The sequence below is a fragment of the Cherax quadricarinatus genome, chromosome 4 (assembly GCF_038502225.1).
Source record: "Cherax quadricarinatus isolate ZL_2023a chromosome 4, ASM3850222v1, whole genome shotgun sequence".
Taxonomy (NCBI): Eukaryota; Metazoa; Arthropoda; class Malacostraca; order Decapoda; family Parastacidae; genus Cherax; species Cherax quadricarinatus.
In genome coordinates, this window is record NC_091295.1 from 27486559 (window position 1) to 27502454 (window position 15896).

At 39.4% G+C, this 15896-nt stretch overlaps 1 protein-coding gene across 7 annotated transcripts in view; it reads left to right on the forward strand.

Moving 5' to 3' along the window:
* The first annotated feature begins 2845 nt into the window (after positions 1 to 2845).
* Positions 2846 to 15896, forward strand: part of LOC128684148 (coronin-1A) — a 214757-nt gene continuing 201706 nt past the window's right edge. For 5 of the 7 annotated variants that reach the window (XM_070095425.1, XM_070095429.1, XM_053770260.2 and 2 more), the window contains exon 1: positions 2852 to 2899. In XM_070095425.1, coding sequence (XP_069951526.1) covers positions 2861 to 2899 — 39 coding nt within the window. In that variant the 5' untranslated portion in view covers positions 2852 to 2860. Of the gene's footprint in view, positions 2900 to 10428; positions 10489 to 15896 lie in introns of all 7 variants that reach the window. The other 2 variants (XM_070095434.1, XM_070095435.1) reach the window with 2 other exon arrangements.

Sequence of the window (15896 nt, forward strand, 5' to 3'; positions counted from 1 at the left end):
TAAAAAAACTAAGCAGATGACAGCTAAGAGACTGAACAGTCCCTGGCTAACACCCAGCATTCTCAAATCCATAAATACAAAACACCAATATGAAAAACAGTACAGAATGGGTCACATAACCAGAGACCAAACAAAACGTTACTCGTCAATCCTAACCAGCCTGATAAGAAGGGCAAAAAAATTGTATTATGAGAACAGATTATCCAACTTACGAGGTGATATAAAAAAGACCTGGAAAACCCTATCAGAAATTCTGGGAACAAAAAAGATATCACGAAATAGCGAAATAAAATTAGCAAAATCAGATGAACCCCAACTCCCACCAACAGAAACAGCAAACAGACTCAATGATTTCTTCTCCACTATAGGACAAAACCTTGCCAATAAAATCCCAAGCTCAGATACCCCACCAAATGACTACCTCACCGGCAACTACCCGAACACACTGTTCCTAGCTCCGACTAACCCACACGAAGTCTCCCTTATTATCAACGCACTAAAAAACAAGGCAGGAGATTTAAATACCTTACCACCCTTTATATACAAAAAAGTGTCACAAGTGCTATCACCAATCATTGCAACACTCTTTAACAAATCCATTGAATCCTCCACCTTCCCTACAGTACTCAAAATAGCAAGGGTCACCCCGATCCACAAAGGAGGAGACCAAACAGAGTTGAATAACTATAGGCCAATATCCAACTTACACCCTCTCTCAAAAATCTTCGAAAAATTAATTCATAAACGAATCTACTCCTACCTTATCTCCCAAAACATACTCAACCCCTGCCAATTTGGATTCAGGCCTAATAAAAATACTAATGATGCTATTATACACATGCTAGAACATATATACACTGCAATAGAGAAAAAAGAAGTCCCACTGGGGATCTTCATTGACTTACGTAAAGCTTTTGATACAGTTGACCATGACTTGCTCCACGTAAAATTATCACACTATGGTATAAGAGGGCACTCCCTCAACTACCTCAAGTCATACCTCAGCAACAGAAGCCAATATGTGTATGCAAATGGGGCAAACTCTTCTGCACAACCAATTACAGTTGGTGTCCCACAGGGAAGTGTCCTTGGCCCTCTTCTCTTTCTCCTATACATAAATGACCTACCAAATGCTTCTCAATTACTCAAACCCACACTATTTGCTGATGACACAACATACGTCTTCTCCCACCCGAGCCCAGTCACGCTAGCCAATACTGTAAATACCGAATTACAGAAAATATCTACCTGGATGAGTACTAACAAACTTACACTAAACATTGACAAAACCTACTTCATTCAGTTTGGTAACAGAGCTACAGATGTCCCTCTTAACATAATGATAAACGGATCACCTATCACAAAGCTAACAGAGGGAAAATTCTTAGGAATCCACCTTGATAATAGACTCAAATTTCATACACATATACAACAAATTTCTAAGAAAATTTCCAAGACTGTAGGCATACTATCGAAGATACGGTACTATGCTCCACAGTCAGCCCTCCTGGCCCTATATCACTCTCTTATTTACCCCTATCTCACCTATGGAATTTGTGCATGGGGCTCAACAACAAGTAACCATCTCAGACCACTAATTACCCAACAAAAGGCTGCAGTTAGAATGATAACAAATTCTCACTACAGGCAGCACACTCCACCAATATTCAATACACTCAACCTACTCACCATACAAAACATCCATACTTATTACTGCACCTATTACATACATAGAACACTCAACTCTGATATTAACCCTCCCCTCAAACATCTCCTTGCCAACCTCAACAGAACACATGACCATAACACAAGGCACAGATCACTCTTTGATATTCCTCGTGTCCATCTCACGCTATGCAAAAACTCAATGCACATAAAAGGCCCTAAAATCTGGAATTCATTACCTGTAAATATAAAAGAAACACTACCTGTTTATAAATTCAAGTCTCTTCTCAAAGATCACTTACTCACCCAAAACCAAATAAATACTGAATAACTGAACCTTATAAATTGTATATCTTAAATGTTTCTCACAATTATATCACATAAATGTTAAACCTAAAACCCAATCTAACTTTATTATTTTTAAATTCACTACCTAACAGAATACTCCATTCTACTGAATTTACAACAATGCATGCAACCATATGACCTGTCTTTGTAATACTCACTTGTGCTTTATAGTAATCAGTTTACATTAATGTTTTTCACTGATTTCATCATTGCTTAGTTAATCTTAAGTTAATTTTAAGCCAGCCCGTAATGCTATGCATAGTATAAGTGGCTTTGGCATGCTGCTCTTATCTGTATTTTTTTTTTGTACCTCTGTAAGTGTGCTCAAATTATAAATAAATAAATAAATAAATAAATAAATAAATGTTCCACATTTTATATTCAGCAGTTCAGCAACAGTGGTCACCGCCCTTTCATTGATTGCTCACAGAAAACGGAGTTAATGACAATGTGTGGCAGATGCACGATAATACAGCTGAACATCGCAACAGTTTGATTCTGCGCTATCAGATAAGACTATTATATGTATATATGACATTACCGTGCCTTCTCAGAAAGATACATATAGGGTGTGTTCGATATCTTATGTGTAACTACTACGGTTCATTCCCAGGAATGTTATGTATTAATTATACAGTTCTATTCACTTCTAAATGTCTAGGAGGGTGTTTGTTACATCTGCTGTGTTTAACATAGTCATATCTTCATTTAATTTGTTTCATAAGGACAAGAAAGTCTGGTTTGCATGGTCCCGGTTGATATAATTACTAAACGATAGTTTATGTTAGTTTTGTACGATGTGAGCAGAAACCGAGTGAATGATGACGTCACAGGTAGTGTAAACAAGATGGTGGACACAAGAGCATGTCAGAAGCCTTCCTCCAGGGTTTGTCCTTTAACAGTCTCTTCTTAGACTTGATTTATACTTAAAACTTAAATTAAATAATATTGAACTGTAGAAGATTATTAATATACCCATACATTGCTACGAAGTGCCTGTAAAGAAAGGAAAAGAGCGGCATGAGTATGCGTGGTGTTATGATGTGGAGGAGAGAAGTAAAGGTGATGCTAGTGGCTCACGTATCACTCCTTCTACACTTGTTAGTGACGAACTTTAAACTCTGAGTGGTAATGTAGTCCTCTCATTACCAGTCAAGACTGAAGCTTGTGTGCTCACTCAAGCGGTTTCTGCACAGGATCACCACTGATGAACCTGACTCGTCGAGTGATACTTTCATCTGTACTTGAATATTTTATTCTGACTAATTTAAACTAACCCTGAAGGTTAGTTTAGTAATTCAGAATAACCCAACAAATCCATGTCATTAGACAGACATATTCCTATTGGGGTCCTTCAGTCCTCTTCCCCATATATATATCTTTTATCTACCCCCACTAGTGGGGGTACCCACTTTGGTAGTAGGTGGGCAGGGGCAGCAAGTGTAATGAAACGTCCAATGTTTCCGTTAGTCTGGGAATTAAACCCAGGTCCTTCTGTGTGCGAGTTGAGTTCGCTACCAATCGAGTCATGGTCACCCACAGCCATGGTCACCCACAGCCATGGTCACCCACAGCCATGGTCACCCACAGCCATGGTCACCCACAGCCATGGTCACCCACAGTCATGGTCACCCACAGCCATGGTCACCCACAGCCATGGTCACCCACAGCCATGGTCACCCACAGCCATGGTCACCCACAGCCATGGTCACCCACAGCCATGGTCACCCACAGCCATGGTCACCCACAGTCATGGTCACCCACAGTCATGGTCACCCACAGTCATGGTCACCCACAGTCATGGTCACCCACAGCCATGGTCACCCACAGCCATGGTCACCCACAGCCATGGTCACCCACAGTCATGGTCACCCACAGCCATGGTCACCCACAGTCATGGTCACCCACAGCCATGGTCACCCACAGCCATGGTCACCCACAGCCATGGTCACCCACAGCCATGGTCACCCACAGTCATGGTCACCCACAGCCATGGTCACCCACAGCCATGGTCACCCACAGTCATGGTCACCCACAGCCATGGTCACCCACAGCCATGGTCACTCACAGCAAATGAAGTATTGTATGTAATGTATAAGAAATAAGCTCAAAGGTTATTCTACTGTTCTGGTCTCCATATTGCAGAATGGATATAAATGCATTGGAGAGCATAGAGGATGATAAAATTAAACCAGGGTATATAAAGAATCTTACATACAAAGATTGATTGATCATAGAATTACGGAGGTCTGTAAGTAGAAGACAAGTATAAATAAGATATAAATAATGGCTGAGAGTATCTAACCAATAAAGAACTAAAAACAATGGATTCAAGTGGATAAATTCTTATTTAGAGTTGAAAATGATTGGTGCAAACTACCAGGTAGAGTGATTGAAGCTAGCACCTTGGGTTGCTTCAAAAATGGGATGGACAGATATACAAGGGAGAAGGGTTATGTTCAAGAAAGACCTGCAAAGTATTGGCCATTTGGCTTACTACATTGCTCCTCTAAAATGTTATGACACATCCTTGGTAGGCAGTGCTCTTGCCTCACACACTGAATGTCCATGATTCAATTCCTGGTTGGGTGGAAAAGTTGGGCATGTTTCCTAACACCTGGTGTCCTTGTTCACCTAGCAGTAAGTGGATACCTGGGTATTAGTCAGCTGGTCGTTCAATGTTGTACCCCCTCAAAGGAGGTTCCTTGACACTGGCAAGGGGCTCTCTATCTAGGGAATTGTATCTTTGCTCCGGTTCCCTGAATTGAGCCTGAATGCCTTCCATTCCCCCCCCCCCATCCACATGTGTATAATCCTATGGGTTTAGTGCTCCCCCATGATTATAATTATAAAATTCAGTCTTGTCCCCTCTGGGGAGACAAGGCTGAAGGACCTCAATGGAAATAAGACAGACAGTCCTCAATGATGCACTAAGGGTTATCCTGGGTGGCCAATCCTCTGGGTTAATAATCTGTACAAAGCAAAGCTTATCTTAATGTTCTTTTGATAAACTTTGTTACAAACTTTATAGAATAAATTATGGTAGAAAGAATCTACAAATTATTATCCAAGAGTGTTAGTAACCCAGGATAGCCAAACACAGCCACTTGGTCTGATAACTTCCATTGGAGTCCTTTGATCCTCTTTCCCAGGATGAGACATTTAACAGTCAATTAACACCCAGGTAACTACTTACTGCCAGGTGAACAATGGCACCAAGTGTAAAGAAACAATGTGTACATATACAGTCATGGAGGAAATGTTCTTCAAAGAATCATGATGCGAGTCCATCTTGGTCCAGTTTTCATTATCAACTAGAAAATCTTGTTCCAGTTTCAGGTTGTGGAATGTGAACAGGCCAAACTGACAAGGTTGGCAAGTAACGTTGTGTTGCCGATTTTTACGGAAAATTTTGGTTTAACATAAGCTGTGCAAAATTGCTTTGTTGGTACAGTATGTACTGTGACTTTCCAAGCTGTTTTTATGGCAAATAGGCTGCTGGACCTCATTTATCTCTCCCAGGCATGATTTCAGTGAAGTGTGTAAGGGATACCACTTTGCAAGTTAGGTAACAAAGTTACTTTTCAGTGCTGAGATGGCACTCCACAACACAACAGGATTGACCTCATCATTAGCAAATAAAGAGTCTTGTATAGTAGTTAATTATTCCAGGGAGTGTTGCTGGCCTTTGAGCATCCTCTCCAAGATACGTTACCGTGTACCTCAAACAGCACCACTTAGATTGTGCTGCTCTCTCATCTATCCTTACCTCACCTATGGTATTTGTGATTGGGGATCTACTATGTCAAATTGCCAAAAGCAATAACTCAAAAAGCTACTGTGTGAATGACTACTCACTCCAGTGCCAGACAATACACTCCTCCACTCTTCAAAAGCTTAAACTTACTTAATATACACTCATACTACTGTGCCTACTAAACATATACTACAGTGGAACCCTGGATTTCGGCTGTAATCTGTTCCAGAAGGTCAGCCTAAATCCGAAAAGGCCGAGAACCGAAGTAATATTTCCCATAAAAATTAATGTAAATACAATTAATCCGTTCCAGACACCCAAAATTATTAACAAAAAATAAGTTTTTTAAAGATTAACTATAGTTTTACTTACACAAAACAATGAGAACTAAATAAAATGACTAATGAAATGGATAAATGAACATTTAACATCACATTTACCTTTACTGAAGATTCTTGTTGGCGTCTGGAAGACAGGGAGGAGGAGAGAGGGAGGACTAATTATTGTTTGGAAGGGGAATCCCCCTTCATAAGGACTTCAGGTATCAAGTCCCTATCCAGGGTTACTTCCCTTCTTTGTCTTTTACTGGCACTAGGACCAGCTTGAGAGTCACTGCACCCCTGTCTCACAAAAAAACTGTCCAGAGAGGTCTGTTTCTGGTGTCTCTTTAAAGATTTGCCTGAAGTGGGACAAGGTTTTGTCACTGAACATGTTGCAGATATGGCTTGTTTCAGCTTGGTCAGGGTGATATTTCTCCACAAAACTTTGCATCTCATTCCACTTTGTACATATGTCCTTAATTGCTGAAGAAGACACCTTCTTTCTTCTCTCTTCCTCCACCTCTGAACCAGTTTCCTCAGCTGTGGTCTGTTGCTGTTATTATTATTTTTATTAGCACACTGGCTGATTCCCACCAAGGCAGGGTGCTTTACACTACAGTTTTTAAACTGCAACATTAGCACCCCTCCTTCAGAGTGCAGGCACTGTACTTCCCATCTCCAGGACTCAAGTCCTGGAGATGGGAAGTACAGTGCCTGCTGTTACAGATGAAAATCTTGCAGCTCTTCAGTGGTTAGCTCTTGGGCCCATGGTGGCTTATTTTGCAGTCACACTCAATAAACAACCACAAAAAACAATGGATTATAACGAAATGTTTGGATGAATGCACGGAGTGTTGCTTGCTCACCGAGAGACACAGGCAGACTGACTCACGCACGTGGCGTGGTGGGCAGACGTGCCCAATACGGCCGATTTCCGAGTTGCCGGCCATAATCCAGGATAGAATTAATGCCAGAAAAGCGACCGATATCTGCACCGGCCTATATCTGGGGTTCCATTGTATAGGACAGTAAATTCCAATATATGTATACTCTTCTCTAAACTTTTCCTTGAAAGCTGCAATAGAACACACAGGCATATCACAGGACAAAAACCTCTTTGACATCTTGTGCATCCGACTCAACCTGTGTAAAAACAAAGTGTCATAAGATCTGGAACTTCATGCCTGAAGTATTGAAAGGTCCCCTATCTGCCAATCGATTCAGAGCTCTTGTTGAAAAGCACCTCATCTTAATGTAATCCAAACAACAATATGCTGAGTCAGACAAAACCAGCTTTCATCCAATTCTGTTCCTGTTCTTCTAACCTTTCTTCAACTCCCATACAGATCAAAAGCAAAGAACTCTGCTTGGAGGAATTTGTGGCCAGAAGCAGTGGCTGAAAGGGACTTTGAGGGCTTTGAAACTGTGTCTGTAGTGGAGGATATTGTCTCTCTGGGCATGTCCATGGGTCTGGTTGTGAGTGACAGTGATGAGGAGGAGTTAGTGAAGGGGCACAGGGAAGAACTGACCACTGAGGAGCTGCAAGAACTTGAGGAGGAGGAGCACAAGACTAAGATGGAGGCACTCTCTTCAGGCAGAGGAGGAGATAGAGGAACCCCATACTTCATTAATCAAGGAAATCTTTGCCAAATGGATGGATGTCAAAAACCAGGCAGAAAAGTACCACCCCAACAAAGCCCAAACAAGCCATAATAGCATTGTGTGGAATGACCAGACAATGTCACATTTCCGAAACATCCTGAGGAGAAGGCAGAAGCAAAGTTCTTTGGACAGATTTTTAGTAAAAGTCAAACCTGGTGAGCTTCAACCAGGTTCAAATAGGAAAAGAGACAGAAAAGAGAAGGGGACTCTCCTTCCAAACAATAACATTTCTTCCTCCTCCCTTCTCAGCACTATCCTAGTAGGCACTCGACTCTTTTCAGCAAAGTAAAGTGAGGTTCAATTTGCATTTGTTTCATCTAATTCTTTTGTATTTATGTATGTATTTTAGTATTAAGCACTGTTTAAATTACATAGTATTAATCTGTGTTTAAATTATTTTATACAATCCCATCAATGTATAATATGCAATTAACAATAGGATTTTTTTCATGGGAACGGATTAATCGTCTTCCCCATACAGTGGACCCCCGGTATTCGATATTAATCCGTTCCTGAGAGCTCATCGAATACCGAAAATATCGAAAAGCGAATCAATTTTCCTCATAAGAAATAATGGAAATCAAATTAATCCGTGCAAGACACCCAAAAGTATGAAAAAAAAATTTTTACTACATGAAATATTAAGTTTAATGCAATAGAATAATTACAATAACAATAAAATAATTGACACTTACCTTTAATGAAGATCTGGTGGTGATTGATGGGATGGGAGGAGGAGAGAGGTGTTAGTGTTTAGAAGGGGAATCCCCTTCCATTAGGACTTGAGGTAGCAAGTCCTTTACCAGGGTTACTTCCCTTCTTCTTTTAATGCCACTAGGACCAGCTTGAGAGTCACTGGATTTCTGTCGCACAACATATCTGTCCATAGTGGCCTGTATCTCCCGTTCCTTTAAGATTTGTCTAAAATGGGCCACAACATTGTCATTGTAATAGTCACCAGCACGGCTTGCAATAGCTGTGTTAGGGTGATTTTCATCCATAAAGGTTTGCAGTTCAACCCACTTTGCACACATTTCCTTAATCTTTGAAGTAGGCACAATGGATTCTACAACTGGCATAGGCTTCTCAGGGTTAGTCCCAAACCCTTCAAAATCTTTCTTAATTTCCATACTAATTCTCGCCCTTTTTACCACAGGGTTGGCACTAGAAGCTTTCTTGGGGCCCATGGTGACTTATTTTGCAGGAACAAGCACCAAAAACAGTGATAATATGGATAATATGGAATGTACAGAATGTATCCTTAGATGCGCGCACACTGGCTGGCTTGTAAACACTGGCACACACGGGGCAGTTCAGGCCACACGTGGACACGTCTCGTACGAATCGTATCGAATACTGGGTTTTCGATCGGATACCGAGGCAAAATTTTTGCGATATAATGGACCGAATACCGAATTTATCGAATACCGATGCCATCGAATACCGGGGGTCCACTGTATTTCTTATGAGAAAATTCGTTTGGTATACGTCCTGTTTGGTATAAGTCCAAGGTCTTGGAACGAATTAAGGACGTATACCAAGGTACCACTACTTTCATTACATGCTATATCATATCTTGTATTATGTTTATATCTTGTACTATACAAATAGGTGCAGTAATTATGCTTTGCCATTAACAAACACAGCTTGGACAGCCCAGTCCAAAATATGTACCAGCATATCAGTAAAAAATTTTACCAGCTGTCTAATAAAAGTAGTAACTCAGAAATATAATACAACACTACACTATATGTATGTTCTTATTACCAGGCTGGGGTGGCATCCTGGGGGAGGGGGAGCCAAAATTCCCTGGTCTTTGAGGAATAAAATGGCTACAGTAATCATTTCTTTAAATGCAGAAAATGTCAAGAGGTGCACTTCATAACATCTGTAGTCTATAGACTAGCATAGAATGAATAAGACCTCCAGAATATGATGCCAGGAAAAGTTTTAAGTACAGTACATATTGTGCAAAGTAAACAAATGCCAAAACTGTAGTCTGACATTGATTTGCTTTCTGAAATTGTAAAAAAATGGAAAAAGATGTAGGCAAAATAAATTGTGCTAATGTATAGTAATGTATTGGGAAGTCTGAAGGAGGAAACCAAGAATGAAGTAGTAAAACGGGAACTTTACAGTTTTACAAAATTAGGCATACCTAGATGAGGCATTGTTTGCTAGTGGAACTTTATTGATTTTTTTCATCTACAGTAATGTATAAACAACTTGACAGTACCTTGGATGAATACCTTAAATGATGATGATAGTGAGGGGCTCTTGTTCCAGTGAACTGGACTTATCTTTTCCTTCCTTAGAGTGAACCTGAATTCCTCCCATTCCCCAGGTGTTGTATGACCACTAGAGGTTTAACACTTCTCCTTGATTAAAAAATTAACTAACTGTAGTATACAGTTAACTAAGGACATAATTATTGCTGTTAACTTTGAATAATTATAGTATTTGGAACTGTGAAAGCTAATACAGATGTGAAGACGGGCAGTGTATATGAATGGTCAGCTTGATATACGTACAGTAGACAAAAGAATGTAATTATGAGAGCAACACCTTTTACTTTCTTACCGATCATTTTTGCTGTCTGACACATGCATGTTGTGTAAAAGACTCGTTAGATTGTTCATTTAAGTATACTTTGATTTTTATTATTTCTTTTTGCAGTTCTGAGTGGTCCACTCTTGATCAGTTCCAATGCATATCCAAAAAATGCCTGCACAGTCGGTACGTTAAATGGCTTTTTATTTAAGCCATAGGGGAAGGACAAATAACCATAGCCATAAGTGGATAACCTCATTTAGTTGTGCACTAACTGAAATTTGTTTGGTAAACATTTTAATCAGCTAAAATGTACTAACTACTACTAAAAGGAGTAACTAAAAATTACACTTAAATTATGCAGTATCAATTTTTTTAGGTTGCCACGATAATGAGCTGTGTATAAAAGCAAATGAAAATATGATACATGACAAAACATTTACCACAGTATGTTAGTGACTTATTATTATTTTTTTTTTTTTTGCATGGCCTGTTTGTTTTTCCTTTCCCTCTTATTGGTACATTATGTTAATTTTGTTTCCATTATAATTGTTATGCCTGTACCATAGCTTTTGTAAGATACCCTAATTTTAATTATTTAGTGGAGTTCACCATTTGTTCTCTTAATAACTTGTAATATATTAATACCTTACAGTACTGTATAAATACTATGTCATTTGTAATTTTGCACTTATATTTTCTAAACTACAGTATACATTTGCAATTTGTTTATATTTTCCCTAACAGTTTTAATGATTTGCATTCTGGTATGTAAGTCAAGTACCAGTTGTATAATTTGTAATACTGCATGTAAATTTTGATTATCATGTATTGACTTGTATTTACAATATATTACAGTACTCATTTCATTCTTTTGCGACTCATTTCATCAGTAATGAATTTAAATTTAATTTATTTTTTTTTTCAACACGTCGGCCGTCTCCCACCGAGGCAGGGTGACCCCCAAAAAAAGAAAGAAAATCCCCAAAAAGAAAAACTTTCATCATCATTCAACACTTTCACCACACTCACACATTATCACTGTTTTTGCAGAGGTGCTCAGAATACAACAGTTTAGAAGCATACACATATAAAGATACACAACATATCCCTCCAAACTGCCAATATCCCAAACCCCTCCTTTAAGGTGCAGGCATTGTACTTCCCATTTCCAGGACTCAAGTCCGACTATATGAAAATAACCGGTTTCCCTGAATCCCTTTACTAAATGTTACCCTGCTCACACTCCAACAGATCGTCAGGTCCCAAGTACCATTCGTCTCCATTCACTCCTATCTAACACGCTCACGCACGCTTGCTGGAAGTCCAAGCCCTTTGCCCACAAAACCTCCTTTACCCCCTCTCTCCAACCCTTTCGAGGATAACCCCTACCCCGCCTTCCTTCCCCTATAGATTTATATGCTTTCCATGTCATTCTACTTTGATCCATTCTCTCTAAATTACCAAACCACCTCAACAACCCCTCTTCTGCCCTCTGACTAATACTTTTATTAACTCCACACCTTTTCCTAATTTCCACACTCCGAATTTTCTGCATAATATTTACACCACACATTGCCCTTAAACAGAACATCTCCACTGCCTCCAACCATCTCCTCGCTGCTGCATTTACAACCCAAGCTTCACACCCATATAAGAGTGTTGGTACTACTATACTTTCATACATTCCCTTCTTTGCCTCCATAGATAACGTTTTTTGACTCCACATATACCTCAACGCGCCACTCACCTTTTTTCCCTCATCAATTCTATGATTAACCTCATCCTTCATAAATCCATCCGCCGACACGTCAACTCCCAAGTATCTGAAAACATTCACTTCCATACTCCTCCTCCCCAATTTGATATCCAATTTTTCTTTATCTAAATCATTTGATACCCTCATCACCTTACTCTTTTCTATGTTCACTTTCAACTTTCTACCTTTACACACATTCCCAAACTCATCCACTGACCTTTGCAATTTTTCTTTAGAATCTCCCATAAGCACAGTATCATCAGCAAAAAGTAACTGTGTCAATTCCCATTTTGAATTTGATTCCCCAAAATTTAATCCCACCCCTCTCCCGAACACCCTAGCATTTACTTCCTTTACAACCCCATCTATAAATATATTAAACAACCATGGTGACATTACACATCCCTGTCTAAGACCTACTTTTACCGGGAGTAGTCTCCCTCTCTTCTACACACCCTAACCTGAGCCTCACTATCCTCATAAAAACTCTTTACAGCATTTAATAACTTACCACCTATTCCATATACTTGCAACATCTGCCACATTGCTCCTCTATCCACTTTATCACATGCCTTTTCTAAATCCATAAATGCAATAAAAACTTCCCTACCTTTTCTAAATACTGTTCACATATATGCTTCAATGTAAACACCCTACCCACTCTGAAACCTCCTTGCTCATCCGCACTCCTACATTCTGTCTTACCTCTAATTCTTTCAATTATAACTCTACCGTACACTTTTCCTGGTATACTCAGTAAACTTATTCCTCTATAATTTTTACAGTCTCTTTTGTCCCCTTTCCCTTTATATAAAGGGACTATACATGCTCTCCGCCAATCCCTAGGTACCTTCCCCTCTTTCATACATTTATTAAACAAAAGTACCAACCACTCCAACACTATATCCCCCCCTGCTTTTAACATTTCTGTCATGATCCCATCAGTTCCAGCTGCTTTACCCCCTTTCATTCTACGTAATGCCTCACGTACCTTCCCCGCACTTACATTCTGCTCTTCTTCACTCCTAAAAGATGGTATACCTCCCTGACCAGTGCATGAAATTACTGCCTCTCTTTCTTCCTTAACATTTAAAAGTTCCTCAAAATATTCTCGCCATCTACCTAATACCTCCATCTCCCCGTCTACTAACTCCCCTACTCTGTTTTTAACTGACAAATCCATACTTTCCCTAGGCTTTCTTAACTTGTTTAACTCACTCCAAAATTTTTTCTTATTTTCATTAAAATTTCTTGACAGTTCCTCTCCCACTCTATCATCTGCTCTCCTTTTGCACTCTCTCACCACTCTCTCTACCTTTTTTTTTGCTCTCCATATACTCTGCTCTTCTTATAGCACTTTTGCTTTGTAAAAACCTCTCATAAGCTACCTTTTTCTCTTTTATCACACCCTTAACTTCATCATTCCACCAATCACTCCTCTTTCCTCCTGCCCCCACCCTCCTATAACCACAAACTTCTGCCCCACATTCTAATACTGCATTTTTAAAACTATTCCAACCCTCTTCAACCCCCCCACTACTCATCTTTGCACTAGCCCACCTTTATGCCAATAGTCGCTTATATCTCACCAGAACTTCCTCCTCCCTTAGTTTATACACTTTCACCTCCCTCTTGCTTCTTGTTGCCACCTTCCTCTTTTCCCATCTACCTCTTACTCTAACTGTAGCTACAACTAAATAATGATCCGATATATCAGTTGCCCCTCTATAAACATGTACATCCTGGAGCCTACCCATCAACCTTTTATCCACCAATATATAATCTAATAAACTACTTTCATTACGTGCTACATCATACCTTGTATATTTATTTATCCTCTTTTTCATAAAATATGTATTACTTATTACCAAATATCTTTCTACACATAGCTCAATTAAAGGCTCCCCATTTACATTTACCCCTGGCACCCCAAATTTACCTATTACTCCCTCTATAACATTTTTACCCACTTTAGCATTGAAATCCCCAACCACCATTACTCTCACACTTGATTCAAAACTCCCCACGCATTCACTCAACATTTCCCAAAATCTCTCTCTCTCCTCTACAGGTGCATACACGCTTATTATAACCTACTTTTCACATCCAATCTTTATTTTACTCCACATAATCCTTGAAATAATACATTTATAGTCCCTCTTTTCCTGCCATAGCTTATCCTTCAAATTATTGCTACTCCTTCTTTAGCTCTAACTCTATTTGAAACCCCTGACCTAATCCCATTTATTCCTCTCCATTGAAACTCTCCCACCCCCTTCAGCTTTGTTTCACTTAAAGCCAGGACATCCAGCTTCTTCTCATTCATAACATCCACAATCATCTCTTTCTTATCATTTGCACAACATCCACGCACATTCAGACTTCCCACTTTGACAATTTTCTTCTTATTCTTTTTAGTAATCTTTACAGGAAAAGGGGTTACTAGCCCATTGTTCCCGGCATTTTAGTTGACTTTTACAACACGCATGGCTTACGGAGGAAAGATTCTTATTCCACTTCCCCATGGATATAAAAGGAAAAGTAATAAGACCAAGAACTATTAAGATAAAATCAAAGAAAACTCAGATGAGTGTGTATAAATAAATGTGTACATGTATGTGTAGTGTGACTTAAGTGTAAATAGAAGTAGCAAGGCATACCTGTAATCTTGCATGTTTATGAGACAGACAAAAGACATCAGCAATCCTACCATCATGTAAAACAATTACAGGCTTTCATTTTACACTCACTTGGCAGGACGGTAGTACCTCCCTGGGTGGTTGCTGTCTACCAACCTACTACATACATAAATTTAAATAATTGATCATTTTTTTACTGCATATAATATAGTGATAAGAAAAACATTAAAATCTTTTAAATTCCATCAAAGAGCCTACCACACCATTTTTTTTTTTAGTTATTCTGTATATCTTGTATGTATACAGTACCTGAATAAAATACCTGTATTCATTATTTGTTAAGTTTTTCCTTGCATTATTTATAACTCTGGCTTCATGACCTTAAGGCACACACTTCTTTAGTAATGTAGTACACTGTACTTAGTGTGCACATTACTTGTAGTAATGCTCTACACCAGGGGTCCCCAACCTGTGGCCCTTCTAGGAAATGGGTGTGGCCTTTGCATGGAATTATGAGTTCACTTTTGTGTAGGTTCCACACTGCACAATCTCAACAGTTACAAAATATTGTGGTTATTATTCATAAAGATTACAAACTGTGGCCCTGGCAATATAAACACAAATGCAGTATAATGTGATCCTTTATTGACTACGTTTCGCCCACACAGTGGGCTTTTTCAAGTCACAAACAGAAACTACCTGGGGTGGAAGGAACGCGAGTATTTATAGTCCGGCTGAGGTCAGGTGAAGAATGCTGCATCTGATGATGTACCGAGTTGGGTTGTAGAGTCTAAAAACTTGGGTAGCTTGGAAAGGAGACTGGACAAGTTTGTGAGCAGACCTTCTACAGTGTTCTTATGTGGGATAGCGATGAAGAAGTTTCTTGGCAAGTGGTTCAGCTATGTTATAGAAGCCACTATTCTGGTTGAAGTTGTCGGATATAGAAATAAGTGATGATTCCAGGATTCTTCGGTATTGAGTGTTGTCTTCTGTGGCGATAAGTCTTGAGTTTCTGTAGTTTATCAAGTGGTTGTGTGAATTACGGTGTTGTACGCAGGCATTCCTTGTGTCGTCAGACCTGCTTGCGTATTGGTGTTCTGAAATACGTGTTTGGAGGTCCCTTGATGTTTCGCCCACGTATAACTTGTTGCAGTCATTACAAGGGATTATGTATACCCCTGCAGAGGATGGAGGCT